This window comes from Podospora pseudopauciseta, assembly GCF_035222475.1.
Source record: "Podospora pseudopauciseta strain CBS 411.78 chromosome 7 map unlocalized CBS411.78m_7, whole genome shotgun sequence".
Taxonomy (NCBI): domain Eukaryota; kingdom Fungi; phylum Ascomycota; class Sordariomycetes; order Sordariales; family Podosporaceae; genus Podospora; species Podospora pseudopauciseta.
Window position 1 is genome coordinate 832,841 of NW_026946667.1, and position 26,819 is coordinate 859,659.

The 26,819-nt window shown below is 53.6% G+C and overlaps 9 protein-coding genes across 9 annotated transcripts; 4 read left to right on the forward strand and 5 right to left on the reverse strand.

Annotated features, from left to right (window-relative positions):
- Positions 1–1,462: 1,462 nt before the first annotated feature.
- On the reverse strand, positions 1,463–3,136 carry QC763_705820 (uncharacterized protein; the record flags this gene model as incomplete). The annotated part of the gene is made up of 2 exons (XM_062915581.1): positions 1,463–1,580; positions 1,638–3,136. 2 exons carry the CDS (start codon positions 3,134–3,136, stop codon positions 1,463–1,465), a joined length of 1,617 nt encoding a protein of 538 aa, XP_062761551.1.
- Positions 3,137–4,290: 1,154 nt separating this feature from the next.
- On the forward strand, positions 4,291–4,852 carry QC763_705824 (uncharacterized protein; the record flags this gene model as incomplete). Its single annotated transcript, XM_062915582.1, has 3 exons — positions 4,291–4,346; positions 4,579–4,683; positions 4,816–4,852. 3 exons carry the CDS (start codon positions 4,291–4,293, stop codon positions 4,850–4,852), a joined length of 198 nt encoding a protein of 65 aa, XP_062761552.1.
- Positions 4,853–7,919: 3,067 nt separating this feature from the next.
- Positions 7,920–9,372, forward strand: QC763_705830 (uncharacterized protein; the record flags this gene model as incomplete). The annotated part of the gene is made up of 4 exons (XM_062915583.1): positions 7,920–8,007; positions 8,158–8,212; positions 8,278–9,178; positions 9,239–9,372. The coding sequence occupies 3 exons, from the start codon at positions 7,920–7,922 to the stop codon at positions 9,026–9,028; spliced, it is 894 nt and encodes a 297-aa protein (XP_062761553.1). The 3' UTR covers positions 9,029–9,178; positions 9,239–9,372.
- Positions 8,378–10,160, reverse strand: TSP1 (putative tRNA-splicing endonuclease subunit tsp-1; the record flags this gene model as incomplete). The annotated part of the gene is made up of 2 exons (XM_062915584.1): positions 8,378–9,893; positions 10,147–10,160. 2 exons carry the CDS (start codon positions 10,158–10,160, stop codon positions 9,398–9,400), a joined length of 510 nt encoding a protein of 169 aa, XP_062761554.1. The 3' UTR covers positions 8,378–9,397.
- A 369-nt stretch (positions 10,161–10,529) lies between these two features.
- On the reverse strand, positions 10,530–12,396 carry QC763_705850 (uncharacterized protein; the record flags this gene model as incomplete). The annotated part of the gene is made up of 3 exons (XM_062915585.1): positions 10,530–10,737; positions 10,813–12,279; positions 12,350–12,396. 3 exons carry the CDS (start codon positions 12,394–12,396, stop codon positions 10,530–10,532), a joined length of 1,722 nt encoding a protein of 573 aa, XP_062761555.1.
- Positions 12,397–14,102: 1,706 nt separating this feature from the next.
- Positions 14,103–19,874, reverse strand: GIN1 (Gypsy retrotransposon integrase-like protein 1; the record flags this gene model as incomplete). Its single annotated transcript, XM_062915586.1, has 5 exons — positions 17,005–19,874; positions 16,160–16,943; positions 15,478–16,104; positions 15,037–15,421; positions 14,103–14,975 (listed from the first exon to the last, which is right to left on the reverse strand). The coding sequence occupies exons 1-5, from the start codon at positions 17,354–17,356 to the stop codon at positions 14,103–14,105; spliced, it is 3,021 nt and encodes a 1,006-aa protein (XP_062761556.1). The 5' UTR covers positions 17,357–19,874.
- Positions 19,875–20,370: 496 nt separating this feature from the next.
- QC763_705870 (uncharacterized protein) lies at positions 20,371–23,375 on the forward strand. The gene is made up of 4 exons (XM_062915587.1): positions 20,371–21,628; positions 21,727–22,052; positions 22,111–22,875; positions 22,938–23,375. Exons 1-4 carry the CDS (start codon positions 21,565–21,567, stop codon positions 23,148–23,150), a joined length of 1,368 nt encoding a protein of 455 aa, XP_062761557.1. The 5' UTR covers positions 20,371–21,564; the 3' UTR covers positions 23,151–23,375.
- Positions 23,376–23,482: 107 nt separating this feature from the next.
- Positions 23,483–24,568, reverse strand: QC763_705880 (uncharacterized protein; the record flags this gene model as incomplete). Its single annotated transcript, XM_062915588.1, has 1 exon — positions 23,483–24,568. One exon carries the CDS (start codon positions 24,566–24,568, stop codon positions 23,483–23,485), a length of 1,086 nt encoding a protein of 361 aa, XP_062761558.1.
- Positions 24,569–25,036: 468 nt separating this feature from the next.
- QC763_705890 (uncharacterized protein) lies at positions 25,037–26,597 on the forward strand. The gene is made up of 3 exons (XM_062915589.1): positions 25,037–25,332; positions 25,400–25,462; positions 25,533–26,597. Exons 1-3 carry the CDS (start codon positions 25,256–25,258, stop codon positions 26,053–26,055), a joined length of 663 nt encoding a protein of 220 aa, XP_062761559.1. The 5' UTR covers positions 25,037–25,255; the 3' UTR covers positions 26,056–26,597.
- The last annotated feature ends 222 nt before the right edge of the window (positions 26,598–26,819 follow it).

Here is a 26,819-nt window from a genome sequence, read left to right on the forward strand (position 1 = left end):
CGTCTGATCTTGGGAGAGAGCTGGAATCGTCTTTAAGTAGCGAAATGATATATTTAACAGTATTTTCTAAATCATATCTGATCGCTTAATTTTGGGATTTGCGTTTTCTTTTATCAAGCCTGTGAGGTACTAGTAGTCTGATGTTACGCTGCAGTAGTGGTTCTCAGCCAAGTTTGAACATCCGTTTCGTAAGAGCCAGTTTCAATGGGAAAAGAAAAAGGGCACGAGGGAGACAATGCAATGCTTTCATGACGAGAATCTCCTCAAGTAAGCAGGCAATCCAGTTCGACATTTGAGTCACGAGCAGGGTGTTCGCCGTTGCCCCAAACTACTCGTTCTTACCCGGTGTCCTCTTTTTCCCCTTGGTTTGTTATCTCAACAAGAACGAAGAATTAGCAGGGCCCAATATCTGGAACGTCATGAAGTGATGGGCTAAGAAAAACGATTTGTTTCTTCCTCTGGAAAGTTCCTGTAAATTCTCGCCTTCCTGGTCAAAGCTGTCCCTGTCTCTGTCCTGAACTGGATCCTACATATCAAAGACAGTCGACAAGCCGGTAGCTATGGTAGCATCTACAAACAAACGCATGCGCAAAATCCCAACGCTTAGGTGAATGCAACGCAGTGTTTGTTGTGTGCCATGAGCAATGCAGGCCCCAATGCTGCGCCCATTTCCCATCCGTTCCATGCCCCAAATCCCTCCCCGCCCCTCAACCTTCATCATGTTGCATCTTGGCCAGTTCCTGTTTGCGCCCTGTTTCCGAGGTATCCCAGCACTCGCCAGTACTGGTAAAAATGCTATGTCTCGTCCTGACCTATCCACCCCAAATCTTTCCCTCCCACAACATCCCGAAGCCCAGCAGGAAGCTCAAATCCACAATGAAGTTCCGGGGAAAGAAAAAAACACAAATGAAAAATGTAGAACGAGAGAGAACGAGAGACGGGGTATCCTTCCTTTCCTTGCCTTTCCTAACCTTTCCTTTTTTGCAGCAGTTGTATGTTGCGAATTCCGACCGATCCGTTCAATTTCCTTGACCTTTGCCTTCCTCCTTTCCATCTCCCAACTTGACAGTAAAAAAAGAACAACATGGTATATCGACTAATAACGAAACAACATCAACCCGCCCCCCCAAAAATTCCAAAACACAACGCCATGCCGTATCATAACCTCCTCAGTAAGACGGTAACCCCTGCACCACGTGCCAAAACACCTTTTCACCCCCCTCAAATGCCTCACACCTCTTGTTTGCCCACACGCGCCATCAACCCCAACTCCTAGAAGAAAAGCGCAACTCCGGGCTCGCTCGGTTTCACTAAAAAAGTTATGCGTATATACTACAAATAGACCGTCGTGTTGAAGGTGTTGCAAATGCGTGAAAAAAGGTATGTGCAGAGAAGATAATCGTAGTGTTTCTTGGGATGGTGTTCGAAAGGTGTATTTCAAAGTAGAGCGCCCAAATAGGTCTCACCCAGGGCCACCTCGTCGTCGTCTTCCCCTGCTTGGTCCGTCGGGCCGTTGTGAAAGTACATCGCGGAGTAGTGGGTCGTCTTTATCCTTGTCGACGTGGTGTACACGAACGTGTCTATAACCCCGGTTAGCAGCAGGTTCCATCCAAGATGGAGTGAGAAAGCGAACTCACCTCTGAAGATTGTCTGGTCTTGGATACTTGTGCTCTCTGTCAGGGCAAAATGGACACACATATCCCGGTGAATCATGGACCAGACCGTGCCGTATCATTTCGTTTTTGCGTTTGAATCCTTTGCCTCCCTCACTACGGGGGCACCCCGCAACAGGGCAATAATGTGGCCGGGCAGAAGAGTGTACATTGGCGTGGGAGTTCAACAGGTACTGAGTAGCAAACGGCTGGGCGTTGCACCCGCTGAATTTGCAGACATAGGTCCCAATGTGTGTGACGCCCTCCAGCGGTATCGAACCTATTCGGTCGATGCTATTATGATTAGAATTATTTGCCCCGGGGGTGGAGGCCGATTGCTCAGAACCGGGAGTGGCCGTTGAACTGCTCGCATAATCGGATTGCCGAGGATGGCTGCCCATCTGTGCATAATACCCGCCATAGGTCCCTGGAGGGCTTGCTGCTGGGTGGACAAGAGAGTGGCTCGGGGAAAGGGGTCCCCGAAAACTGTCAACTGGTGACAAAGGTGGCGGCGAGCCATGGCCGCCTAATGAAGGCAATCGCGGCGTGGTGGCAGGAGGAGACCGTGGGAAGGTAGCAGGCCGCATTCTCTCATGCTCAGCAGCAACGTTGTTGCGAAGCTGATTGATGTCCCCAAAAGTAGATCGGATGGACGGAAGCGTCGGTCCGTTGTTCTCAAACCTCAGCGAGTTAAGCTTGAGGGGGGCCAAACCTTCGCTGAGGGTTGCCGATGTGATACTGTTGCTGGGAGAATGGTGGCCTTGCTCGCGAGGAGAGATAGGGCCGTATGGAGGCACCGGAGGCGGTGCTGATATGGCCGCAGGGCGTTCATCCCGGAAGGAGTTTGATCGCACCGGTATTACCGGCGCCTTGAGTACTGGTGGTGGTGGTGCCGGTGGTGCCGGCGGTGGTTGTGGTCTTTGTAACCCAGAACCAGCCTCAGTATCAGGTAGCTTCGTTTCCGTGGCGGTAGGGGCTTCAGGTTGCGCGTCCGTGATAACTGCAGCCAAGGCACCTGCCGCCAGACTTTTCAAATCGAACCCTCCCAAACTCTCCAGCCCAGGCGGATCAACAGACATTCTCGAGCTCGTGTATGTCCCCCCGCCTTTGTCGTTGTCCCTGCCAGACCGTCGGCCCCCCGGTGAAACGGCGCTGTTTAAAGAACCGGTGTCGTCGATGAGATCGGTATCCGCGGGAGATTCGGGCTCGCATGGCAAACCGTTCACGCTGGCTTGGAGGGCGATGTCGTGCTGCCGATGGTTGTCCAGGTAGCTAATCAGGATCCCATCGCCCAAGGTTGGTCTCGGCATCCGAACACGCGGTTTCTTGTCACCAAAGCTAGAAGCGGAACTGATGGACTGGGGCGAGGTGATCGGCGGCGGGCTCGGAGTCGGCGGTCGGAGCGTAGGACGAAGCGGCTGCAAGAGCGGGCTGTTCCTAGGCAGGACTTCATCGGGGTCATACAGGTCGCTATCTGTATTCATAGCTTCGTGTATGCTCGAAGGTCCTACTCACGGGTGGATAGGTGGTTAATGTTGCATCAGCTCGCCATCGATGTCGGGTCGATGGCGAGGGCGGCAGGTCGAGGTGATGGCTAGTGGGCAGCCCTATATTCCTCCCCCTCACTTCTCTCCCTTTAGAGCTGGGATCACAGAGGGCAGCTCGAGGATTGGAATGTTGGTGTCCCGCCTGCAACAAAGACTCACACCGCGTCAAGTCCTCCCGCTGGGCCGATGGCAGGGTAGGGGGACAGAGCATGTAAGAGCCGCAAGATGCAGCCAAGAAAAAGAACGACAACAACAACAACAACAACAACAACAACAACAACAACAACAACAACAACAAGGCAAGGCACTCGAAGCTGGGCTGGTAAAGAAGCCGGGTGTGTTACGCGACGGCAACGGAGAGCGGTGGATGAAAGCACGGAAAACGACCTCGCGACGGCTGGATGGAGCGGGGGTCGTAAATTGCGATCAAGAAGTGAGGAGTGAGGTGTGAGGAGGGGGGAGGGGGAGGGGGCTAGGCCTGCGTGTCCTCTCAAGAATGCGGCTCAAGGCTGTGATGAGCGGTTGAAAGTGTATGGGTGCTGGGTTGGTTTGGGCCAGGGTGCAGTATATTAAACCTGGGGGTTGGGCGTATAAGTGTCCCGCATATATGGCCTTGGGTCCAGAATGACAATGCCAGCAGCGGAAGAGGTCGACTGAAAAAGGCACGGAGGGAAGAGGAGAGGTTCCCTTCTTTAAGCCGCAATGGCAGCCAGCAAGGGCCTAGCAGCGGAGGATGCACCACAAGCTCCCACAGCTGGGGTCGGGGAAGGAAAGGCCAGAGCCAATGCGTACAGGATTGACGGCTGATGGCCCACGGTTAAGAGTGGAGGAGGCGGGGGGATGGAGCCGCTAACAGGGGGCAGCTGAGGAGGTTCTTTGGGGAGGCTCCACTGGTTAGCAAGAGCTAGCCCGACTTCCCGACCACACACGCACTGGACTCAACCTCACCTCGCTCGTCGGGTCCTGGTCCTCAAAGATGGATGGGATATCCGTAGTGTATGGAGATATTGGTGGATTGGGATATGCCCCGGTGTTTTGTGAGCCGGGCAGACAGGCAATTTACTAGACAAAGAGACTGTCCGGTGATAGAGATGGCCAGACAGCAACCCGTGGTTGTCATGCTCTCTTGTACCTTGCTGGACCCCGAGTGAGTGGTTGAGGCTCTTTTACGGCAGTGAGTACAAAGGCGCCGCCCGTGGGTCTTGATGTACTGATGGAGCTAGGGCTCGCGGCGGCTCGGTAATTAGGGAATGGATCGCGCAAACGACCGAGCTGGCCAACACAGATGCAAAACGCCGATCCTGTGAACCCTGATTGTTTCCCGGGGAGATCATTCAAGAAGAATCAAGACTTTTGACAATAGTTGACAAACCTCAAAGGAAACGAACGAGAGGGCTCTGGAAAGGCGGCGGGGAAATGCTTACTGTTGGGTTACCTGACCAGGATAGGGAGCCACGGGCAGATGCTTCGCTGCAAATCAGCAGGTGAGTGCTACTTTACCTTGTGATACTGCCTCCTCTTGTTCCATCTGATGAACCTCTGCTGCTTCCACGCGTGCAACGCGAACCAGACGGACACTGACGGACTTGGCTGCGCGGTCGTGATCACTTGGACAGATCCGAGTCGGAGTTTAACTTTAGCTGCTGGCCTTAACCATCTCGCCCAAAGTGAGCGCGTCATCACAAGCTGGAGCTGGTAGAGTTTTCATCAAGTGGAGGCACAACCACGAAATACGAGCGGAAGGAATGTGGGGGGAGGCTCGCTCTTGCAGCTTCTTAGCAGCTTCCCTCATTCATCATGCTTCGACCATGGCTACACGCGCGTCCTTGCCGCCTTTTGGACATGCACCCATTCAGTCGTTAACACCTACCTCCTTGGGCCATCGGCAGAGGGGAAGGTGGGGGAGGGGGGGGGGGGTGTGGGCAATCGACCAAAGAATGAAGGAGGTTTTCTGCCATTCCCACCTGCCTTGGCTACAAAAGAGGATCGAGCCCAATATCTCGTCACTGACGGGCAGCCCACTCCTTCCTTCCGCCATTCCATCCTCACCAACGGCAAGTGCAGTTTCTCAAATGGCTCGAGAGTGGTGAGATTTCCCCCACAGCGGGGGAGCACAGAACTCCAAGATTCTCTCTCTCACCTTCAACAAGCCGCTGGTTGGGAAACTCAGCCTCAACGCCGTGCGTGGTCAACAGAGCAGCATCATGTTACGGATCCGCCCGCACTTCCACTCTTGATTCACCAGCCTCATCCTTCATCAACTCCGATTCCTATCTACATATAAGCCGACCGCAGTCCGGATCCTTCAACATCGGCACCTTCACTGTCCCATCACGATCGTTGGCAGCATCTCCTATGCGGGTCACGCCGTTGGGGATAGCAAGGCTCGCTGTCCAATCATGACTGGCAACACTCACGCTCCCGCTGCAACAGGGACGGCACGTACCTCCACCATAGCGTTTCCTTCCGACATCTTTTTCGACTTAGTAGCGACTGTCCTGACCCAGCTGCGGGCTTGCCTTGGGTATCCGTAATGAGTGGCCTCGCTACCCTGAAGCAAGAGGCCTCTCGCAGACAGACGACAGAGAGGCCATCTCGCTTCTCTGTACCACGTCGGGCCTGGTGGTGTGGTCGGTCCTGCGTTCGGCATGGTGTGTGCTGCCGGTGATATGTCATCGGCATTCCGACAGCACTTGTAAAGCCCGCAACTCGTGGGCAGCAATAATCCCAGTGCTTCATCAAGCCCAGTTCGTTCCACAGTTGCAGCGGTGAGGCTCATCTACCATGCTGCTTCCAGATTTTCAAACCCCGCCGTTTAGATGTGTGTGTGTGTGTATGTGTGTGTGTGTGTGTCACCTGCTAGCCCCAGACCAGAAGAGCAACCGTGGTTGGGCAACGAGCCCAGCACGCACGCATACGTGTTACACCCAGACAGAGACGCCGTGCAGATATATCGAAACTTGAGTTTAGCCGGACCCGGACGCTAGCTTACATGGCTGCTGCTCGTGGACGAAAGCCGCCAGATGGAAACAGGGCAAAAGTGCCACAAAGCCCAAGGGGGAAGGGGGGTACGATTGACGTTGTAAGTGGGAGCCTCATTTGCTTTTTGTGACGACGAGTACCCAACGGAGCGCCCGACATGTGTACTCGTACGTGTCCCTCGTTGCCTCTGTTCACAAAGCAGACCCTTCTCTTAACGATCGGAAGAGGGTCGTTTTGTTACCTCCAGTTCATTTGTGCGAATGAGCGATATTATTCCCTAGACTAGATGCTTTGCCGTCTGGTGTGCGGCATTTCTACCCCGCGACTTATAGAGTCGAGCAAGGGAGCAAGAAGTGTGGTGCCGCAGCATGTTCTGCTTGGGCATTTCCCCGCAATTTCGAGATTCTGGGGTATTATATTGCTACATGACAAGCCTTGACAAGCCTCGAGCAATTTGCCATTCCGCTTGCTTCGAGCAACTCTGGTGATCGGTCGTCAGCGGAAGAGGCAAGCCCGCTGAAATGTCCAGATACGTCACTTTCAAGCAGAGCACCATCCCAGGTCCATTTCCATGGCCCAAGGGGTGGCACGGCAGGTGTGTAAACCATGCGGTGGAGACCAAAAAACAGTTTGATGCTGTGCAATGGAATGTTTCTTTAGTTTTTGGCTCAAAATTGGCGGTGTTGTGCATGGCCGGGCAACCCCTGGTTGATGTTTTTGGCGTGTAAGTGAGAAAGAGGCTGCTGAAGTCGTCTTTTGATTTTCCAGATCTCTATGTAGATGTGTCTGGACTGTGAACTTGATCGAGTAGCATGTACATGCGGACGAGAGATTTGTCACTCATGGTAACAACTTCCATCACGGAAACAGATCCTCTGGCTTAGGACGTCAACCCTGGGGAGGGTTATGCCGGCCAAGTTGTCGTCAGTCCAATTTGATGACAAGAAAAAAGCAACTGACATCATCACCTCGGCTCTCGCAAGAGCTACCCTTTTGTTTTCATAACAAACCTAACCCATGACAATTTTTTAGCCTCCTTCTTGGCTGAGCTGAGCCTTATCGAAACCCGAACAAAAACCAACCAACCCATCGGCAATCCACTTACACACTGCTGCTGCTGCTACTGCTGCTACTGCTGCTGTGGAAAAAGTGGACTCCACCTTCCGCATACGTTAAGCTCTCTCTCTGTCTCTCTCTCTTTAGTTGTTCTCAAGTGAGGGGAAGCGGAGTTCTGGAAACTTGGACAGCTTTTGGGAGCTGCTCTGAAGCCGCAAATTCCCAGAAAGATGGGATTTGGCGGTTATTTATTATGGGATTTGTAGATTATAGAAGGGAAATGATGGAATTTGAGATGGGGACGGGAGTGTAGGTGCTCGGCAACCCCTCGGCCCGGTGACCGGACTTGGCGGTAGGTCAATAGGACGTCGGAGACCACCGCTCGGTGTTGCTCGGCCGCGGGGAAGGGATGCGGGAGCGGGGGAGATGCAAAAGATACCTAGGCTCCGGGAGACGGGAATGCACGCTCGGGACGATGTCGGGTCACGCCACTTGGATTTAAAAGTCTTCTAGAAAGAAAAATAATACTCCGGGTTCTTCTCTTGATAATACCATTGACTGTTGATTATTGCAACGAAAGATAAATTCAGGGGTAGGTTTGTGGTGACGTTGTCATGGCTAAGATGACCACCTCGACTGAAGAAGCGGCGACTAACTATTGCAACAGACAGAGATCATCATCATGGCGGAAGCAATCCCAGAGACTATGAAAGCGGTGGTGTTTCACGGGCCGAAGAAGGTCGCCGTGGAGGAGAGGCCTGTTCCTAAGAGTATGTCTTTCACTCACTCACTCTGGCTCACTCACACCGTCACCACATTTCGGTTGTCATTTGAGAACGCTCTCGTTTTCATTGGCATATATACCCATAATGCCACCCACCACACTCTTGAACGTGGAAAATGCTGACATAACACCACAGTTAACCACCCCCTCGACGTCCTCGTCAAAGTAACCGCCACCGCCCTCTGCGGCTCGTAAGCCCCCCCTCCCCTCCGCCTTATCCCTCCCCCCCTTATCTCACTAACCCCCCTCCCCGCAGCGAACTTCACGTCTACCGCGGCCACCAACCCTCCCCAACAGGCTTCATCATGGGCCACGAATTCGTAGGCCACATCGTCGCCCTCGGCTCAGCCGTTACGTCCCTCAAAATCGGCGACAAGGTCGTCTCCCCCTTCACAACCTCCTGCATGAACTGCTTCTACTGCAACCTAGGCTACTCCTCCCGCTGCGCCCACTCCCTGTTATTCGGCTCCGAAAAGTTAGACGGCGCCCAGGCCGCGTACGTCCTCGTCCCGTTCGGCCCAGGAACCCTAACCGTCGCTCCCCCGTCTGATATCATCCCCGACCGGGCCCTCATCCTCATGGCGGATATTTTTCCGACGGGGTACTTTGGCGCAAAGAACGCGTTTAGTCAGCTGCAGAAGCAGGAGGCGACAGAGGCGACGGTGGTGGTTATTGGGTGTGGGCCTGTGGGGTTGTGTGCGATCATCAGTGCGATGGAGTATAAACCCAAGAAGCTTTTTGCTGTTGATGGGGTCAAGTCGAGGTTGGAATTGGCGAGGGAGCTCGGGGCGGAGCCGTTGGATTTGAATGAGCTTGGTAGGGAGGGGATTGTAAAGAGGGTGAGGGAGGTGACGGAGGGGAGGGGGGCGGACGCGGTGGTGGAGGTTGTGGGGTTGAGTCCTGCGTTGAGGACCGCGTTTGAGGTGTTGAGGCCGTTTGGGGTCGTGAGTAGTATTGGGGTGCACAATGGGGAGATTCCGTGGGGTGGGGATGAGGCTTATGGGTGAGTTCTGTGAGATTACGACTGAAAGAGGGAACAAAAGGCTGACGATGGGGGATAATAGTAAAAACTTGAGGGTTCAAATGGGACGGTGCCCTGTCAGGTCGATCTTCGAGGAGGCGCTGCCTGTTCTGGCCAAGAACCAGGATCGGGTGAGGTATGTTACTTTGCTGCTGCTCCTGGGAGATGGTGGGTGATATGCTGACGATGAGAATAGCTTCATGTTCGACAAGATCATGCCCCTTTCCGACGCAGTGGAGGGTTACGACCTCTTTGACAACATGAAGGTGCAAAAGGTGATTTTCGAGCCTTAAGTCCTCTCCCTCTCCCCTTTCCACTACTGTCATAACAATGAAAAAATATATAAAAAAAAAATTCAATTCTGCCTCGGCTTCACCAACCCATCATGCATCCAGTAATAAGTAACAGTCGAATCATCCTGCACCGTAGCCAACAACACCCTCTTCCCCCTCCTCGACCCTTTATACGCCAACCAGGGTGACCTCTCCTCCTCCTCCTTTGTAATCTCCCTCGATCTAGGCGGTCTGGCGTCCAAAGCATCAAAGACGGCGGCGAACTGAGCTGGGGACCATTTCTCCGAGAGGTGGAGAGGTAGAACCCATTCTAGCTCTGCTTCCTGCGGGATACGTTCCCCCCCGTTGCCCATTTCTTTTTCTGCTCTGATGATCTCCACCTGCTCGTCCGGGTGGACGTAGAGGCGTTTGGGGGGCAGGCCGTAGAGGAGGGTCCGGGGGAGGTTGGGCTGGGTGTGGGGGTGAAGGGCGGTCCAGTCGTGTTGGTGTTGGAGGTTGTTGAGGACTATGGTTGTGAGGGCCGAGGTGCGTTGGTTGAGGGTGGTCATTTTGGAGTATCTGGGGTGGTTAGTTTTGAGTTTGGTAGTGTTGAGGGGTGAAGGGTGAACTCACATGGATGAGAGGGCTTGTGAATTTGTGAGATGAAATTCTAACTCTCACTCACAAATAATGAATTTTAGTGGACTTTTTGGTGGTGGTGGTGGTGATGGGGCCCTTGACGTTGGAAGAACGCCCAGGCGGGAAGCCACTGTGAATTGTGGGGCCTGATCCCCTAAGCAAAAGTGGGGACACGGTCTAGGGACTTACTTACAACACCTTAACCATGGGATTCTTTTCCTGGAAGACTTGTCGTCAAACACCTGGCTTCCCGGCCATAGTAAATACACTTGAGCATCTGCTATAAGCTTATTGTTTATCCAGATGATCCAAGAAGACAGTGTTATATGCTCGGCTCTGTTAGACCACCTCAACAGACATTCATTGTCCCGAGAACCATGATTTCTCAACCATCATCAATTACACCCTCATGACTAAACCAATCTGATCTCCTTCAGTAAACTTTCCAAAAACATGTACACAAATTCAAAACCCTCTTCCCTTGTCAAAGGCAAGTCATCACTAGAACACCTTCAAACTCCATCCCCCCCCCGCCCACAACTCCTAGTGTATCTAAACCACACAAATCGCAGAACCTCAGCTGGGATTCATAACCTTCAACACCTCCTCAATCTCCCTCGGCACATCCGTCAAATTCTCGTACCCAGTCTTGGTAACCAGGATATCGTCCTCGATCCTCACCCCTCCCAAATCCCAGTACTGCTCCAACGCCTTCTTGTTGATAAAGTGAGCGTGGTACGGAACGTCAAGGAAGTAAGCCCTGAGGTACTCCTTGCAAAAGTAACTGTTTCCTCTGTCAGCATCTCATTCTCATCACATCATCACAGGAAAAACAAAAAAAAAAAAAAAAAAAACTCACATCCCCGGCTCAACAGTAACCACCATCCCCTCCTCCAACCTCTGCCTCCCACCCCCAGCCGACCTCTTGGCCTTCTGCATCTGCACCACCCCTTTCCCCTGCCCATCCCCACCACCCCCCTCCTTCATCTCATCCCTAAACATAACCGCCAACGTCTCCGGCAGCACCAGCTCCCTCTTGCTCGGACTCAACCTACACCTCGCACTCTTCACCCCACCCGCCGGACCCAAACTGCCCTTGCTATCCAGCAGCAACCTCTCCCTCCCACTAACATCATGCACCTCCAACCCGACATGGTGTCCCAACCCATGAGGAAAAAACCCCGCTATCGTCCCCCTGGCCAGAATCTCCTCCTTGGTCCCGTTGTGCAAAATCCCCAGCCTCAACAGCTCCTCAATCGCCACCTTGCAAGCGTGGAGATGCAACGAAGAGTAGACAACCCCAGGCTTGATCCTCTCAACACACTCCCTCTGCATCCTTAGCACAGCATTATAAATCGCCTTCGCCTCTGCCGAAAAGCTCCCTAGAATAGGGTACGTCCTCGTAATGTCAGACGCATAACAATTCCACTCACACCCCGCGTCCAAAACCACAAACTGATGCGGCTTAAGCGGCGCGTTGTTGCTGTCGTAGTGAAGCGTCGACGCCGCCGGCCCGGCACCGGCAATGATGGGGTACGCCTGCGTATGCGCCCCCTGAGCAATACAATACCCTGCGAAAATAGCCTCCAGCTCCCGCTCGTTGCCGAGACGACTCAGCCGTGACAAGGCAGCCCTGTGCGCGGCCGAGGAAACCGCATTCGCCCGCCGAATCTGCGCAATCTCATAGTCCGTCTTGACAACCCTCGCGTTCTCGATCGCGGGGCGAAGGGAGTGGGTGTCAATCTGCACGACGCCCTTGGGGGATTCCAGCTGGGGGGCTTGATCGGGGTGGAGGACGTAGATGGACGCGCCCGGGGTCAAGCTGGCGCAGATGTACCTGTTCACACCGGCCACGTACCGGACCTCGTCGACGTCGGTGGACGCCCTGACTTCTTCCAGGGTCGGGGTGCGGCCGTACCAGAGGATGGTGCGGGGGTCGGTGTAGGGGATCCAGAGGATGAGGTGGTCCTTGTGAAGATCATAAGTGACGGCGCAGCCTGGAAAGTTGGCGCCGGTGAGGTAGTAAAAGTGGCGGCGCTGGCGGAAGGCGGGGCCTTGGTCCGAGTCCTCGTAGTACTTGTCTTCGGCCCCGGGGAGGTAGATGATGCCGTTGGCGGTGGGGGGCAGCTTGGAAGCCACTTTTGTGACGTGGGTTTTGGCGGGAAACTTGATCTTCTCGTGAAGCCAGGCTGCGTTGGGAGGGGTGCCGTAGTCGGTCCAGGAGGCGGACCGCTTGTTGTTCCCGCGGGTTGCCGGCGACGTCGGGGATGAAGAACCCGACGACGAATTCTTCTTGTGTGCTTTCGGGAGCTTGACTTCGATGGCGCTGTGTTTTGCAATATCAGCCAACATGTCCTGTTATCATGCAGCTCACTCGCACCAAGCGGTGTACTAACAGAGCATCAAACTCATCCACCATGACCAAGTCGTGATCGACCTCCATTTTGACTGCTGTTTATGTCCTTGTCTCACGGCTGCTCCCAAAGATGCCTCACTGGTTCGCAGCTCTCGATATGTGAGTGGCAGGCCCGGGCTATCCGATTGAGATGAGATATGAGAGGATGACGAGAGAGGGAGAGCGGGGTTGACTCGAGCTGGTCTATGATTATTCAAAGCGGCGGTGTCTCGTTTTCGTCCCAAGAACCGGACCGGCAGCGGGCAATCTTTCAGCGACAAACAAAAATAAATCCCGATGGTGCCGATGGAGCTAGAACCTTTTCTGTTGAATTAAATAAAAAATCCCCCAACAGAAAATCTGGAGGAGGCTGAAAGTTGGCAGCGGTTTATGAGGGTGTACTGTGGTGGTAGTGTCGCGAGTGACAGGCAGCCAGCCTTCTTATCGCGATAACGGTGGACTGAGTGACGATAGGTAACCACCTTGCTTGCAGGGGTCGGGCAAGATGATGTTATCACCGTTCAACACTGTCGTCAGTGGACTGCACTGGAACAGTATATGTATGGCGATCCGTATACACAAACGAAGAGGGTGGAGGAGAAAAGAAAAGAAGTCAACCCCAGGAGGTCTCGTGGCAGATCCCAAAACGGTTATAGAGGCTGACCCTCCCACATTATTAGTCTGCTCTACTCCCCTCCAGCACGCATGTGAAAAAAGAAGGTTGCGCGTTGCGTCCCGTCCGTCGGGTGCACCGGACTCGGGTCTAGCCAGTCCAGAAGAGCAAAAACGAGACCGTTTAATTGGATCGGCCGGCTTGTGCGTTGCCGAACAGAAAGAGAGGCAGAGAGCGCTGCTTTGTCACGAACCAACCCAACAAGATGGTTGTCTTTGTTGGTGGATCTAGTAAAACGTCGGGCCAGTTTTTGGTGACGGTTGAATCGTTTCAGGTACCACAGAAACGAAAAGTCGGCAGAAACCGTTCGTGGCTGGGTAAGTAGACAACCACGGCAAGTCTTAGACGTGGGTAAATTCTCACGCCCTTCCAGTCTAAAAAGTCGACATGAGCACTCGGGCGCGCCCTATCGAGCCAGTCCAGGTCTGTCCCTGACTCGTCAAATCCCAAATAGCTGGTTTTCGTACACCAAGAATAGCAGTAAAGACCCATGAATTCTTTCTTCTTAGCCTCGAACTCTATCTTGCTGACCGTGGTGTCTTTCCGCTCTCTCTTCCGCCATATCTATCATTTTCTTTTGCGTCCTATTACATGTACACCCCCAATGATGAATCGCTTCATCTCATTAAAACAAGAAAACCTACATCTCGGACTCCTCGTGTATTCCATGCTGTCCTAACAGACCTCGGCCCATCCACACACTCACCAAGGCCCACAATCCTCCCTCTCAAACTTCGTCCTGTTTTCCATGCACCATTCCGCTCTTTTGGGTATCAGGCCGCGACTAAAATGCAAAAGAAACGCTCTGTTGGGTCCAGCAACAATCCTTATTTCCTCTAGCCCGTGCCTCTTTAACCCACCAATGAATTTCCCAACCCAGTTTCCCTGACCCCGAACCCCAGACTTCGCCCAGCGATGCCGTATAAAGTTTATAAGTGTCGTGCATAAGTGTTGTGCTGGCGCTAGGCCGAGCATCTTTGTGCCTGGAACGAAAACCTCGTGGTCCCTCCCCCTGACCCCAACTTAAAAGCTCTGCATCTAGCGTGCTGTTTTGTTGTCTTCCACCTCCTCATCCATGTGTCTATCGGTACCCGGAATTTTGTTGAAGCATGTCATCCCACTCCCCTGTCGTGAAGTCCGGTTCGCCCATAATGTCTTCCATCATATCCCTCTGTTGAGGCTGCCCCTGGTGATGTGGGCCTGTGTGTGAGGCCAGGCCCTGCGGAGGAGCATGGGGCTGACCATGCCTGGGGGAAGGCTGCATCGCAATCATGTTGGCCGTATTGTACATCTGCGTCGCCGGGCTCATCGTATGCGGAGGTCCTTGCCCCTGAGACATCAGATACGGTGGGATCGGACCCATCAGTTGGCCCTCGATGTCATCGTAGATACTAGGCATGTAAAACTGCATGGAGGGTGCCGGAGGTTGCCCTGGAAGCCCGTGCGGATGTCCCGGTCGAGCATGGTGCCCAGCAGGGTCCATTAGCGGCGCATTGGGATACGCAAAAGGGTCGCCGGTGGGAAACATCATGGCGTCAACTTTGTAGACCGGGTTTGCGCCTTGCGGGTGTCCCTGCGGGAAGGTTTGGGCATGTCTCGGGGCAGGAGCCATATGCGCGGCTCTGGCTTCGGGAGTTCCCCGGCCCAACGTCAAATCCATTGGCAGTAGGTCCTGCAGATTGGAAAAGTTTTGACTCGCCAAGCTGCCCTGCGGAAGACCCAATGCGTCAAACGAGGATGTCCTCTGAGGAGGCAGCCGTGCTTCCCGCCGAAGGGCGCCAGTGGGTGGGCGAATCACCTCCTCGGACCTGCGCTGTGGAACGTCATCTTGCACTCCCGGCCGGGCTGGGAGGACCAAGCTCGATTTCGATCCCGCAGGCGCTGCGCGTTTCTTGGAGGGCATTGGTCGTGTTGATGCTTTCTTGAGCCGTTCTGGCAGTTGTTCAAACAAGGGCTATGGTATGTTAGAACCATCGTCATGACGAACTTGAAAACGACACAATTTCTCGACTTACATTCAGGGCATTTGTGATCCGATCCGCTGCTAGACTGCGTTGAGCCAGACTCGCGATAACCTCCCGCCCGGCTTTGGCATCGGCTAGTATCTCGGCAGCTCCAGCCTTGTCGGGATTCTCCAGAACGTAGTATATCAAAGAGAGAATGGCGAAGAATTGCGAATAGAGAATAAACCAGTAAGGCCCGATCAGCACCGCCTGTTTGCGAATTTCGATTCCGATATGCACAATGTTTCGAGAAACGCTGACACCCGCGGCAGCACAGTTGTAGTATCGATCGTCAATCTTCTTGCCGGCCGTCTGACGTGGGGAGATGTAGTGAAGAAACGGACGGTACAGCATCATCTGGACATGGGCGTAGCCAAATCTCAGCAGAGTTCGAACTCTACGGACCTGGCGTTAGTGCTCGTCCAAGTTGTCAGCAAGAAAGGGTTGGCGTACCTGATAACCTCGATTGGACCATCCGGGCTGGGGCGCCAATGTGTAGGGAGCTGTTCGTGCCACTCCTGGAGCTCGGCCTCAATCTCCTTGATGCGGGCATAGCTGATCATGTATCTCGAGTTCACCCGTCCCTGATTCACACAATCCTCGACAGCCTTGACAGGATAAATGTACTTGACAACCTTTGTCAAAATGGCCATGAGCCTCGTGTGGGCATTGAAAGCTTCGAAAAAGGAAGGCGTGCCTGGCGGAGGTGTAAGTATAGCCTCGCTCGTAATGTATTCATCATCCACCTCGGTCGGCATGGGCTGGTCGACATCGTCGTCGTGGAGCAAGAGAGGGAATCCCAAGATTGCTGAAATGTAGATGTCCATTTGCCGGACAACATGGAACACGCGCCGTCTCGTTTCATCCTCAATCGGTGTGATCTTTTCGTGTGCTAAATGGCGATGGAGCCCCATTCGCAGGCTAGAACGTAGAGCAATGCCGAGAAAGGCATAGCAGCCGCTGATATTGCTTGTTGCTTGTAAGAAAAGAATCATGTAGACCAAGCCTTGTAAAGAAACCATATCCCGGCACTCGGCCACATCTTGTAGAATCATCCGAGCGGATGTGTAATACTTGATTCTGAAACCAGTGTTAGAAAGCACGAATAGGAAGTCTTCAAGGACGAGACACCTACCCTTGTTCAACAGCCGCCTTGTACGAGGACGGTCCGTCTCCAGCCTCAACATCCGAGACATCGTAAACACAACCTAGGGCCAGCACCGAATAGAGAAGCCCGAGGAATCTGTGCTCATCATTTCCCCAGGCCTCCTGAGGTGTCGAATACAGCTTGTCAAACTTTTCGTAAAACGAAGGTTGGTGGACAACCCGCAAGAGACATGTTGCACAGTTGAAGGAGTAGTAACAAAGTGTGCGGGCCCTGTCCTGGGCCGGAAGATCATAGATATTGGGAGGAGCTGGCGTGTTGGATGCCGTTGAAGGTTCCCAGGGCGAGCCGGCGTTGGAACGAGGGGAGTCGAGGCTGAACATGCCGGCCGGGCGAGATGGTCGCGGCAGAAAGGGGATGCGGTAGTCGTTGCCCAACAGCCCCTCGAAATGCTCCTTCATCCTCCTCAGAAAAACCGCTCCCGAGGAGTTGCCATGGAAGTCCCATTCTCCGCCTTCGTTGATGTCAAGCTGCCCAATGGACTCGATCATGGACATGATCTGGGCATCCTGGCTTTCTGTTTTCTCCTGGGCTGGCGGCGTGTCTGATTTGGCTTTGGCCGCCTGCGCTCTTGCATTTTGTCTGTTGCGGAACTCCTGTTGGACTGACGGGTCAAGATTCGGGTCGCTGAGGTCGACATCTGGCATAAACTTGCGAAGGAGCGTCTCTGCACGCTGGAGCCTCGCCTCCAAGGCCTCGATATACTGCGGAGCTGGGTTCCTGCGGCGGTTAGAGGGTTTGTCATAGGTGCACTCTGAGAACTCGGTCAGCAAAACAACAGCAGGAGGCCGAAGAAAACTCCGTTTGGTGCTCACCATAGCTGTAGACAGAGCAATGAGTGCAAGGCTGCTTGCCATCACACTTGATCTTCTTTCTGCGACACTCATCGCATGCTCGTGTGACCCGGCGACGCTTCTGCAGGGGCATGCTCGGGGCATCGCCAGTGCCATCTTGGGATTCAGGGGCCTCGGAATCTACCTTGCTGGTGTCCTGGGCTGCAGACTTTAGGCTCTCGGTGGGGGAGCCATGTTCTTCCTGCGACAAGTCTGCCGACTCATCATCAGACATGCCGGGGGGGCTGTTGGCGCTCCTCCGGTTGGGCTGCGGTGCCTGCGAGGAGGGACGAGTTCGGCGACGTGTTTTGTTTTCCACAGAGGGTTCTGTCATGCTGGTGCCCGGCAATACAGGAACGGATGGCTTCCTCCTGCCTGCCCACCGTGATGAAATGCTGTTACCCCTATTCAATGATGGTCCTTCAGCTTGCTCGCATGTCGTGGTAAGCCACAGAACGGGTCTGAGCTTGTCGAGGTAGCCTCGAGCACACACACTTGCTGACAGAACACGCCCGCGGCAACGGCAACGGCAAGGCCAGAAAGCTGTAGCTGGTGGACGTGGCCCGAACTGAGGGAAGTTTGGACGGGCTTGAGCACAAGCGGAGTGATCCGGTGGTGAAGTGTTTGAATTCCGCCGTGGGTAACCTTCACATAGGTATACTTTCTAGCACCAACAAGGGGGAGGGGAGGAAGGGGGACAGCCCAGAGTGGGGAGGGGGGTGGCTCTAGGGTAATCTATCGGTATGTGTACGTACGGTAAGTACGGCACCTGTCCACAGCCAAGAAATCCCAGAAGCCTTCCCCGATCAAGTCCACAACTCGCGCGGAGTCTCTCGGGGCCGGCTCCGCTGATGCCCGCTTGGATGGGGGATGCTGGAGTCCCAAGCACGAGCACGCCAGATACCCAGCCAGAGGTGGGACAGGCAGAAAAATTGGACGCCGACACGAAATGTTTGGATGAGTTATCAGGATCCCGCAGCAAAAATGGCCCTGTCAGTGGGCCCCGCCGTAGGGATACGTTTGGCAACAAGAGAGCAGTTCGAAGAGGATCTGAAAACCGTCGAGGGACGCGACGTCAGGGAGGGGCCGCTGCTGGTTCGGTCTAGTGTGACACGGACGCGAGACGAAGCAAGCCTTCTTGCTGGTAGTGGTGTGGTAGTCTACCTACTCTTGCGGAGGAACTGTCGCAGATACCATGAGGGATTGAAGAATAGCCAACCGCGGCGGGGATAAGAAATGCCGTCAAAAAATATCCAACCGTAACCGCAAAGCCAATTGAGAAATATTGTACGTAGTAGTCCGGACTCGCCGTTGACCAGCATCCCATCCCGAGAGATTGACAACACCGATGATCTAACGCCAACAGGCAAGTGATGGGGTTCGATGACTGAACCGCAGAGTGTGCCTTGCCTGTCTGTCTGGCATGTCGGATGTGTAAGAGGGCCAAGACTGTCCCCAAGGTAGAACAAATCCTGGGCTCGCGCGATGGTCAAGAATTGGGGTCGTCTGGTTGGCCAACGAAGGGGTCTCCAAGCGGTGGGGGACCCCTGATGACGGGGCTGTCAAGGATCATATCAACGTCGATGAGATCAAAGCTTGGGCTTTGAGGAACACCCATCAAACAACTCCCGACGGGAGTCATCCTCCGCGTATAGCGTACCTACCTATGTTAGTGTAGACCCCAGAAGTCAGTTTGTATATGTGTGCTGGATCTGCCATCGGTGCCATCTCAACTACGAGCACCACTCTACCTGCAGGTATGTAGGTAATCCTGTACATGGCTGTGTGACATGAGTGTGAGTAAGCAGAGCTGTGAGGCGACCAAGAGATAATAGACAGAGACGGCAGGACACGAGGATAGGAGCGCGTGCGATGCCTCGTTGAGCCTGTCCAGAATCAGCAGCTGCTATTTTTTTTTTTTTTTTTCATTATTTGTTTCGCGGGGAAGCTGGCTGCACGAGGCCTCTGTATAAAGCAGGGCGACGTAAGACGATGATGCGGGCTGTAGAGAAAAGACGGGTAGCGGGTTGGCGGGAGAATTGGGTTGTGCAGTTTGCGGGTATTTTCGAGCATCTCTATGTCTCGGTCCCACCATCCATGCCACATTGACAGTGGCCCGTCTGGTTGTTGACAAGACCCCTCTGCTGGTCTCCTCCGACTTCAGGAACCGAACCGTCCAGACCTCAGGCACTTGCTGGGCATCCAGTGGAGAGTCATCGCCAACCAGTTGCTTGCTGGTCACGGCCCAAGAACCCCAAGAGCGAACGCCAGGACGCGCCAGAGCGCCAAGTGTCTGCTGTGTGCGCTCGGCGGCTGCATGTTGGCGAAGAGGGACGAAAGGGATGGCGGCCAGTATCATCTAGTGGGAATTCCGAGGAGTCGAAGGCTTATTCCCGAGTTGAGCTCGCGAGCGATCGAGGAGAGGGGGCTGGGGAGTCCATCCTCGAGCTCTTGAGTTAATGCAGTGACAATGTTGAGCGTCTGTGGTGCTCTCCCACACCCCGCCCCAGATATACAATAGTGTACACCATAATGTCGCAGAACCACCACATTCCGCGTTAGTCTAGCCGCCTGCTGGTAACTGTTGATCAGTGGGGGAACAAGCACTATCGACCCAATGCGTGTGCCTGTCCCAGGCGCCATGGGGAAGCTTCATCTTTCGGGGAGACGGCACGCCTGTGCCTGACATCTGGGAACGGGCAGCGATTGGCTCCCCCTTCAGGATGGGGGGAAAACGTCGCAGTTAAAACGGCAGGGCGTCAAGCAGCAGTTGAGCATCTCGTGAAAACTCTTCCAGTTCCAAGGGGGCCGACAACCGCGGCCATGGGCAGGTGTGTTCGCAAGCTGTGCTTCCAATGTCGTTGTGGGAAAAACGGAGCGTCGCCAAAAGATTGCATCCTTGTGGAGATGCCAAGACACTGAGGGGCCTCGCTAACATTTCAGCAAGGGCTCGGCACACGTCAGAGCCTGGCTTGCAACGGAAATCAGGTCATTTGTACATCAGTACATGCGGGCACTATTCCGCTTTGGACCGCCCGTAGACCTGTCGGCGAATCACAGTGCCGCCCTGCAACGCAGACTTTTCGCAAGAGGTTAGGCATATACCTCTGCCACGGTTATTAATGTTAGTGCGACAGGGGTATTTTGGTAGAAGTTGCGCTGGCCGCACTAACATTTACTTCGCCTGCGGAATTGTAGAGTAGAGATAAACGACAGCAGTCGACGCCCAAAACCACCTGCTGTATAAAACTTTTCGTGGTTCTCTTGCAAACAACACCCCGACTCGCTTACCTTTTCCGTCTTGCGGTTAGACACTTTGATGGTTGTAGTAGTACCAAACTGATAGCGATGGAGTCCCTCAACAATTCCACTTATTGCACCATATCCCCGTATCCCCGTATCCCAAGCATCTAGCGCCCACATCCCGAGGCAGTCCGAAGAGAGAGAAGGGCAACGCATGGACGTTCTGGTGGGTTGTGGTCATGTGTCTCTCTGCAGTGCTGCTTGCCCTTGCAAGCCCAGCAAGGCGGCCTGTCAGCCTTGCGGGAATCGTGCCGTCTTTTGGGGCGGAACCATCAAAAATGTTCCGAGATATCCGTGATCCTGGCTGCCTAGACTGTTATCCCCTGTCAGAGCGAGCTTAACTGGCAAAATCAAGATGGAAAAGTTGCGAATCTCATCTGCATACCAAGGCCACCTGTTTGTCGTATCCATTTGCTTGTGCTTCCACCATGGGCTGAGTGGTGTCTCGTCGACAAAATGAGCCTCTAACAGATCTTAACGTGACGGTAATCCACAGCAGTTGCGAGATTCCAGGTTGTTTAAAGTCGCCAAGGTCCACTCGGCTATCGCCGAACCAATTGCACGACAACCAACCGATGACTCGGTGAGCTACATACCGTTCTGAGAACTTTTGAAAGCTTGCGGTGAAGTTTGTAGCGAACGATGAATCCCAACAGGGAGGAGGTGCGTATAGTCGGCTAATCGATGAGTCTGAGGACGGCCCCAAACCGGAGTATGTCTATGCATTATTTGCCTTGGCAAAAGTCGACCGTTTTTACAACCTGAATCGAGAAGCTTATCATTCAACACGGAATAAAATGGAGAACCGAAAAGGGGTGTAACTAATCGCGGGATTCGGAGATGCTGTGTTGACATGAGCTTCAAAATAAGCCGTAACAACGATATCCTTGAGAGAGGCATTCACATGACAAAAATGACTTTTTGTAGATACGGCGGCTCTGGGTGGACATCAAGCGACTGAAGGTTCAAGGTGCGCAAAGGACGCAGGGCCAGGGACGGTGTCTCCGGTGAGTTCCGTAATCCGTACCTATGCCCCGCACCGGTTCCCCACCATACCGTGCCTACCCCACCATCCGCCAACGAGAGCTCCATCTTATCGCCAGGCTGCAGCTAGCTGGCCATCCATCAACTTATCTCTCGTCCAGCCTTGCCTAAACCATCGACGTCAACCAGGCCCAGGTATCGCAGCATCTCCTCAGCCTTGCGTTCTCGACTCCATTCACAAAACCAGCCGCAAAGATGGCCGACCCTTTGCTGGAGTTCTTCACCCAGATGGACATCCAGGGCGGTGTTGTCGTTCAGGGTGAGTGTGCCCCTCTTCAACGACCGAACCCCGCGATCCATCTCCCATTGCAATATCACCCTTACGATCAACAACGGTAACTAATTAGTATGTGCTAGATTCCCCCAAATTTGATCTCGATCTCTATATCCAAAACTACCGCGGCCGTACCAGATTCGACCGTCTCCTCCTCATCGGCCGTAGCTCAGTAAAGCTCTGCGTCGAAGCTCTCAAGGCCGCCCTCGCCGAAGCCAAGCGTGGCCGCGACACCCAGCGATACAGAGACGTTTTTGAATACCTTCGCGTAGCTGCTCCCAATGACCCCGATGCCGTCTTTGATAAGAAATGGGTAGACAGGCAGGACGTCGCCAACCATGAAGAGACCCAACGGCTGCTCACCGAGCTAAAGGGATATAAGAACAACCTTGTCAAGGAGAGCATCCGGGTAAGCATCACCAACCCTTCTTTCACGCAAACCATTCTAACCGCATGCCAAACAAAAGATGGGCAACGAAGACCTAGCCAAACATTACGAAGCAATCGGCGACCTCAACGCGGCCTCTGAGCACTACTCCAAAATGCGCCCCGACGTCTCCACGGCGAAGCACGTCATCGACGTCGGCAAGCACCTCGTCCGCGTGGCCATCCAAAGAAGAGAGTGGAGCATGGTCGCGCCCCATCTCGTGAAGATGACCCTCGGGGGGCAGTACCCCGAAGAAGAGCGCAACGCCCAACCGTTCATCCGCACAGCTTCTGGCATCGCCCTCCTCGGCCAAGAAAAATACTGGGAAGCGGCCCTCTCCTTTCTCGACGCCGACCCAAACGTCCCGCCCAAAGCCTACAATGAACTCGCCAGCCGTAACGACATTGCCGTCTATGGCGGTTTGCTTGCGCTGGCGACAATGGACCGCAAGCAGCTCCAGAGTATGGTGTTGGAGAACCAGAATTTCAGAGTGTTTCTGGAACCGGAGCCGCACATCAGACGGGCGGTGACGATGTTTGTTAATGGGAGGTATTCGGCTTGCATTGAGATTTTGGAGGGGTACAGGACCGATTATCTGCTGGACATCTACCTCCAGAAGCACGTCAGCAAGATCTATGCCAAGATCAGGAGCAAGTGTGTGGTGCAGTATCTGATTCCGTTTTCGTGCGTGAGTTTGGACACGTTGGAGAAGGCGTTTGGGAGTCCGGAGAGGCCGATTGAGGAGGAGCTGGCGGTGATGATTGAGGAGGGGGTCTTGGAGGCGAGAATTGATGGGATTGAGAGGGTAAGCTTTACTGCCTTTTTTTTTTTTGGATTGTCATACGGTGTGCTAATGATGAAAAACAGCTCGTCAACACAGTCAAGATTGACCCGAGAGCTCAAATGCAGGCTTCGGCATTGGTTTCTGCCGAGAATTACGAGAAGCAGGCTATTGAGCGGTTGAGAAGGATGGCGATTGCGGCTGCGGATTTGGAGCTGCTGCCGACCAAGAAGCAGGGGTTGCATCTCCCGCTTGGTGGTGATATTTCTTTTGGGGATCAGGAGATTGTGATGGGTTGAGACAGACAAGTCAGGGTTAGGAATTATTATGATATGAAACGAAACGGGATAGCATTGATTTTTGAGTTTTGGTTTTTGGCATTGCCCGTTTGCGTATACCGGGTAAAGGGAAAAGGAGTATGGGGATAAGCATAGTAGTAATGAGACATTGAGAATCCACGAGTACAGCACGAAGGCTGAATCCCGGAATCGAACTGAGATCATCTCTTAATTTGTCCTTGCTGATTAGTTTCTCCAAAACCTGAAGTTTTCTAATTGTTCCATGTTTATGTTGGGGTATCATTTGTTCTACAGCATTTCCCACTTCCCACATTTTCCCGTTTTCTTTCTGTCTACCCCATCAACTGCCTAATATCCTCGGGCGGCCACCTCACCTGCGCAAACGTCAAGCACCGCTTGATGCTCTGCAGATACTTTCTCGTCACCTCGCTCCCCATGATATGCCCCCTCTCTCCGTTATGGAGCTTTTCTCTTGCGCTACGTTCGTGGATACCAACCATGGTGACACCAATCGGCCAGGCGGCCTTTCCGATGCTCAGCCGTAGATACCCATCATTGGCATCGACGTATCTCTTTTCCTGGGCGGCCTTGACAATCTCCACGATGGCTTCCAGGATACTCTCGTCCAGGCCCCCCTTTTCGAAAAGCCGGAATAACGGCGCCATATTTTCCTTGGATGACACCATGGCGTTGATTGCTTGCTGGCCGGCGGTAGTGTCGGCGTTGTCTTCTCTTGCGAGCGCGGCTTCCCACTCGCGGAGGATCATGTTGAAGTAAGAGGCCAACTGGCGGTAGAGGTACTTCCTTGCCTTCCTGTCGGTAGCTGGAGGGATCTTGTCCGGTACTTTCATGTCCTTTTCCTCGACAGGGAGGAGTTTGGTAGCGATTGGACCTGCAGAAAGAGACTTTGGTCTGGTAACCTTTCTGTAGCGACGTAACCTTGAAACGTGGGACTCTCCGAACAATATCGCCGGCTGGCCTAGCTCTCGGAGTTTGGACTTGAGTTCATCATCGGGGATGTTGGTGTGGTCTTGTTCGTCGTCAGAAGAGGCGTCAGAGTCGGGTTTGGGGGTGGCGGAGGAGTCGTCGTCGGTCTTGGGGGGGAGTTCTGGTAGGCCTAGACGTTTTCTTCGGGCTCGTTCCTCTTCGGCTTCTTTGGCTTCTCTGCGGAGCCGAGATTCCTCGGCGAGTTTCTGGCGTTTCTCCTCACGGGCTTTGGCTTCCTCGGCGGCTTCCTCCTCGCGCTTGCGTTTGGCGGCTGCTCTGGCGGCTCGTTGTGCTTCGAGGGCCTTTTGCTCGGCTAGGTAGGCTGCTTGGCGTTGGGCTTCGGCTTCGCGGCGGGATATGTACTTTTGGGGTTTTTCCTTTTCTGGTTCTTTCTTGGCTATCTCCTTAGCCATGAGAGAGGCAAAGTCCATGGTGGGTGGTGGGTGGTGGGTGGTGTGTTGATATATGGTGTTGGTGATGGGTGGAAGCCTTGTGGTGTGTCCTGGGGGTCGGATATCAGGGTCTAGCGAACCGTTGGAAGCCGGGGAAAAGGCTGGAAAGGGGGTGTCACACAGCCAAAACAAGAGGTGAGGTTGGAAATGGAGAGATGAGGTTCTGGGAGCTGCAAGTGTTCGGGGAGTGCTCCGCTAAATAAGGTCGGCCCCAATGTCGTTGCACTAGCGTGATGCGGGAAGAGTGCTGCGCCACGATCTGGACCCACTTTGTTGACGGATCGGCACCGGCAGGCAAGGCAGGTACTGAGGTACTCAACACGGACACACCCTGCTTGTGACAAGAACTTCACGCCCCCTGGGCTGGTTGTGGATGATATCCTCAGTCTCTGTTTCCCAAGGTGGCCCGCGAACCGGGGCAGCCGGGTCGAACCTTCAGGCCGGAGTGGAGGAGAGTGAAAGCTTATCTTAGAAGGCGCCTTCCACCGCTAGGGAAGCCATTGCCCTGGGGCGTGCAACTTAAAATACGCTTTCCGAAGTCCTCAACATCATGACAAGTCTTGTTTTCTCTCCCATAAAATTTCTAAACTTGCCCAAATCATCTTACTACTCGTGCCCCGCGAACAAGGAGCTCTGTAAGCCATCATTGGCAGCCATCTTATCATCATGTCTTCATCAAATGGAGCCCAGAAACCAATCCACTCCAGAGTGAAACTTTTCTACCGCATCAATGTTCCCCATGAGTATGTCATCTCAAGACTGTGTTGTGCTTGATACCGGTCAGCAAAGCTAACTGTACCTGTGTGATAGGCCAGAAGAATTTATCCAGGACCCCTTGCCTGCCCATGTTGAGCTTGATATCCCAATGACATGGTATGACGTCGTCCAACTCTGGCCTTATTAGGCTTGCCAGTCAGCTCAGCTAACATTGTACTCTTGACAGTACAGTCAAAGACCTGGCTGATATCATGGAGAAGAACTCAAGAAAAATCTTCCCTTCTCTTTCCGTCGGCACCCGGCTCTGCTTCCGCACTATGGACCGGTCAATTTACAGCACAAAGCCAAAATACCTTCCGTCACCTTACGGCAGTTACGTTATCGGTCGAGGTTACCCAGGCATCGATTTACCCGCACGAGACGAGAATGACCCAGCGAGCCCCAAGCCAAAGCTCCGATGGCTGGATGGCGCTTACATTGTCTGTACCATCTTTCCGCCATTACCCAGCGACGAAGACGAACCCATTATACCACCTGCGCTGCCGTATAAGATCAGCAGGCTAGGGCCTGATCAGCCTGGAAAGGGTATCGTAGTAGGGGGTGACCGGACGGCTAATGGAAAGGGAAAAGGACGTGAAGACGAGGATGACGATCCCCGTCCGCCGCGCCGCGGCAACACCCGTGTCTCCAAGGGTACGTCAAGGGGACCTACTTCAAGAACGCGGGACAATGATCGCCGAGCTAATTAGGAGTTTGAATCCCGAGAAGGTGCCTCGGGGGATGGAGTCCACGGTCAGAAGAATGGTGTAGGGGGTTCTGTTGATGAGTTGATAAATTCGGAAGTTGATCGGGAGTGGGAGGCCTTGAAACGTCAATTGCAAGACAATCCGGAGCGAGCCCTGGATGGCGTATTGGAGATCACAAGGCGTCTAGCTGCATGTTTTCCTTCGAATGGATCTGGTACCAAAGCCAGCAGGGCTGGTCCCAAGAAAGGCGAAGGATCTTCCAACAATACAGCCAGAGCGAGAGATAAAGGCAAGGAAAAAGAAAAGGAGAATCCCAAGACACCGGAGAGTTGGAAGCCCTATGAATATGACCGTTTCCAGAAGAAGAAATAGCTTGATTGATAAAGGGCCTCTGTTGCGGTATCAAATTCTGTGTTAGAAACCACCGCATCACTACACAGCAGCGTAAATCAATCATAGAGCGACGAAGATCACCATACAGCACCGGCAGAGATTATGTTGTATTTTTAAGATTACGATAGACTACATACTGGGGGAGAATGAGGAGTGTGTTTTTCTAGCGCACTGTGTGTAGCCCAGGGCCCTATAAATTGTCTCTGAATGTCTATGAACTATCTTCAGAGGCCTATTGATTATTCTGAAGGCCTGGCGCAAGGCTGACGTCGACCAGGTGTGAGACTCCCGCAACGTCACACCTACCTACTTTCATGCAGCAAGTATTGGCCATTTCTAAACCACTGGTTCACACCTTGGACGAAATAACTGGC

Excerpts from the sequence above, each read along its gene's own strand:
- QC763_705890 (XM_062915589.1), top strand. The coding sequence starts at position 25,256 with ATGTCTTCATCAAATGGAGCCCAGAAACCAATCCACTCCAGAGTGAAA. Across the intron at positions 25,333-25,399 it reads CGCATCAATGTTCCCCATGA|GCCAGAAGAATTTATCCAGG; the intron begins GTATGTCATCTC and ends CCTGTGTGATAG. Across the intron at positions 25,463-25,532 it reads CTTGATATCCCAATGACATG|TACAGTCAAAGACCTGGCTG; the intron begins GTATGACGTCGT and ends TACTCTTGACAG.
- QC763_705870 (XM_062915587.1), top strand. The coding sequence starts at position 21,565 with ATGGCCGACCCTTTGCTGGAGTTCTTCACCCAGATGGACATCCAGGGC. Across the intron at positions 21,629-21,726 it reads GGGCGGTGTTGTCGTTCAGG|ATTCCCCCAAATTTGATCTC; the intron begins GTGAGTGTGCCC and ends AGTATGTGCTAG. Across the intron at positions 22,876-22,937 it reads GAATTGATGGGATTGAGAGG|CTCGTCAACACAGTCAAGAT; the intron begins GTAAGCTTTACT and ends GATGAAAAACAG.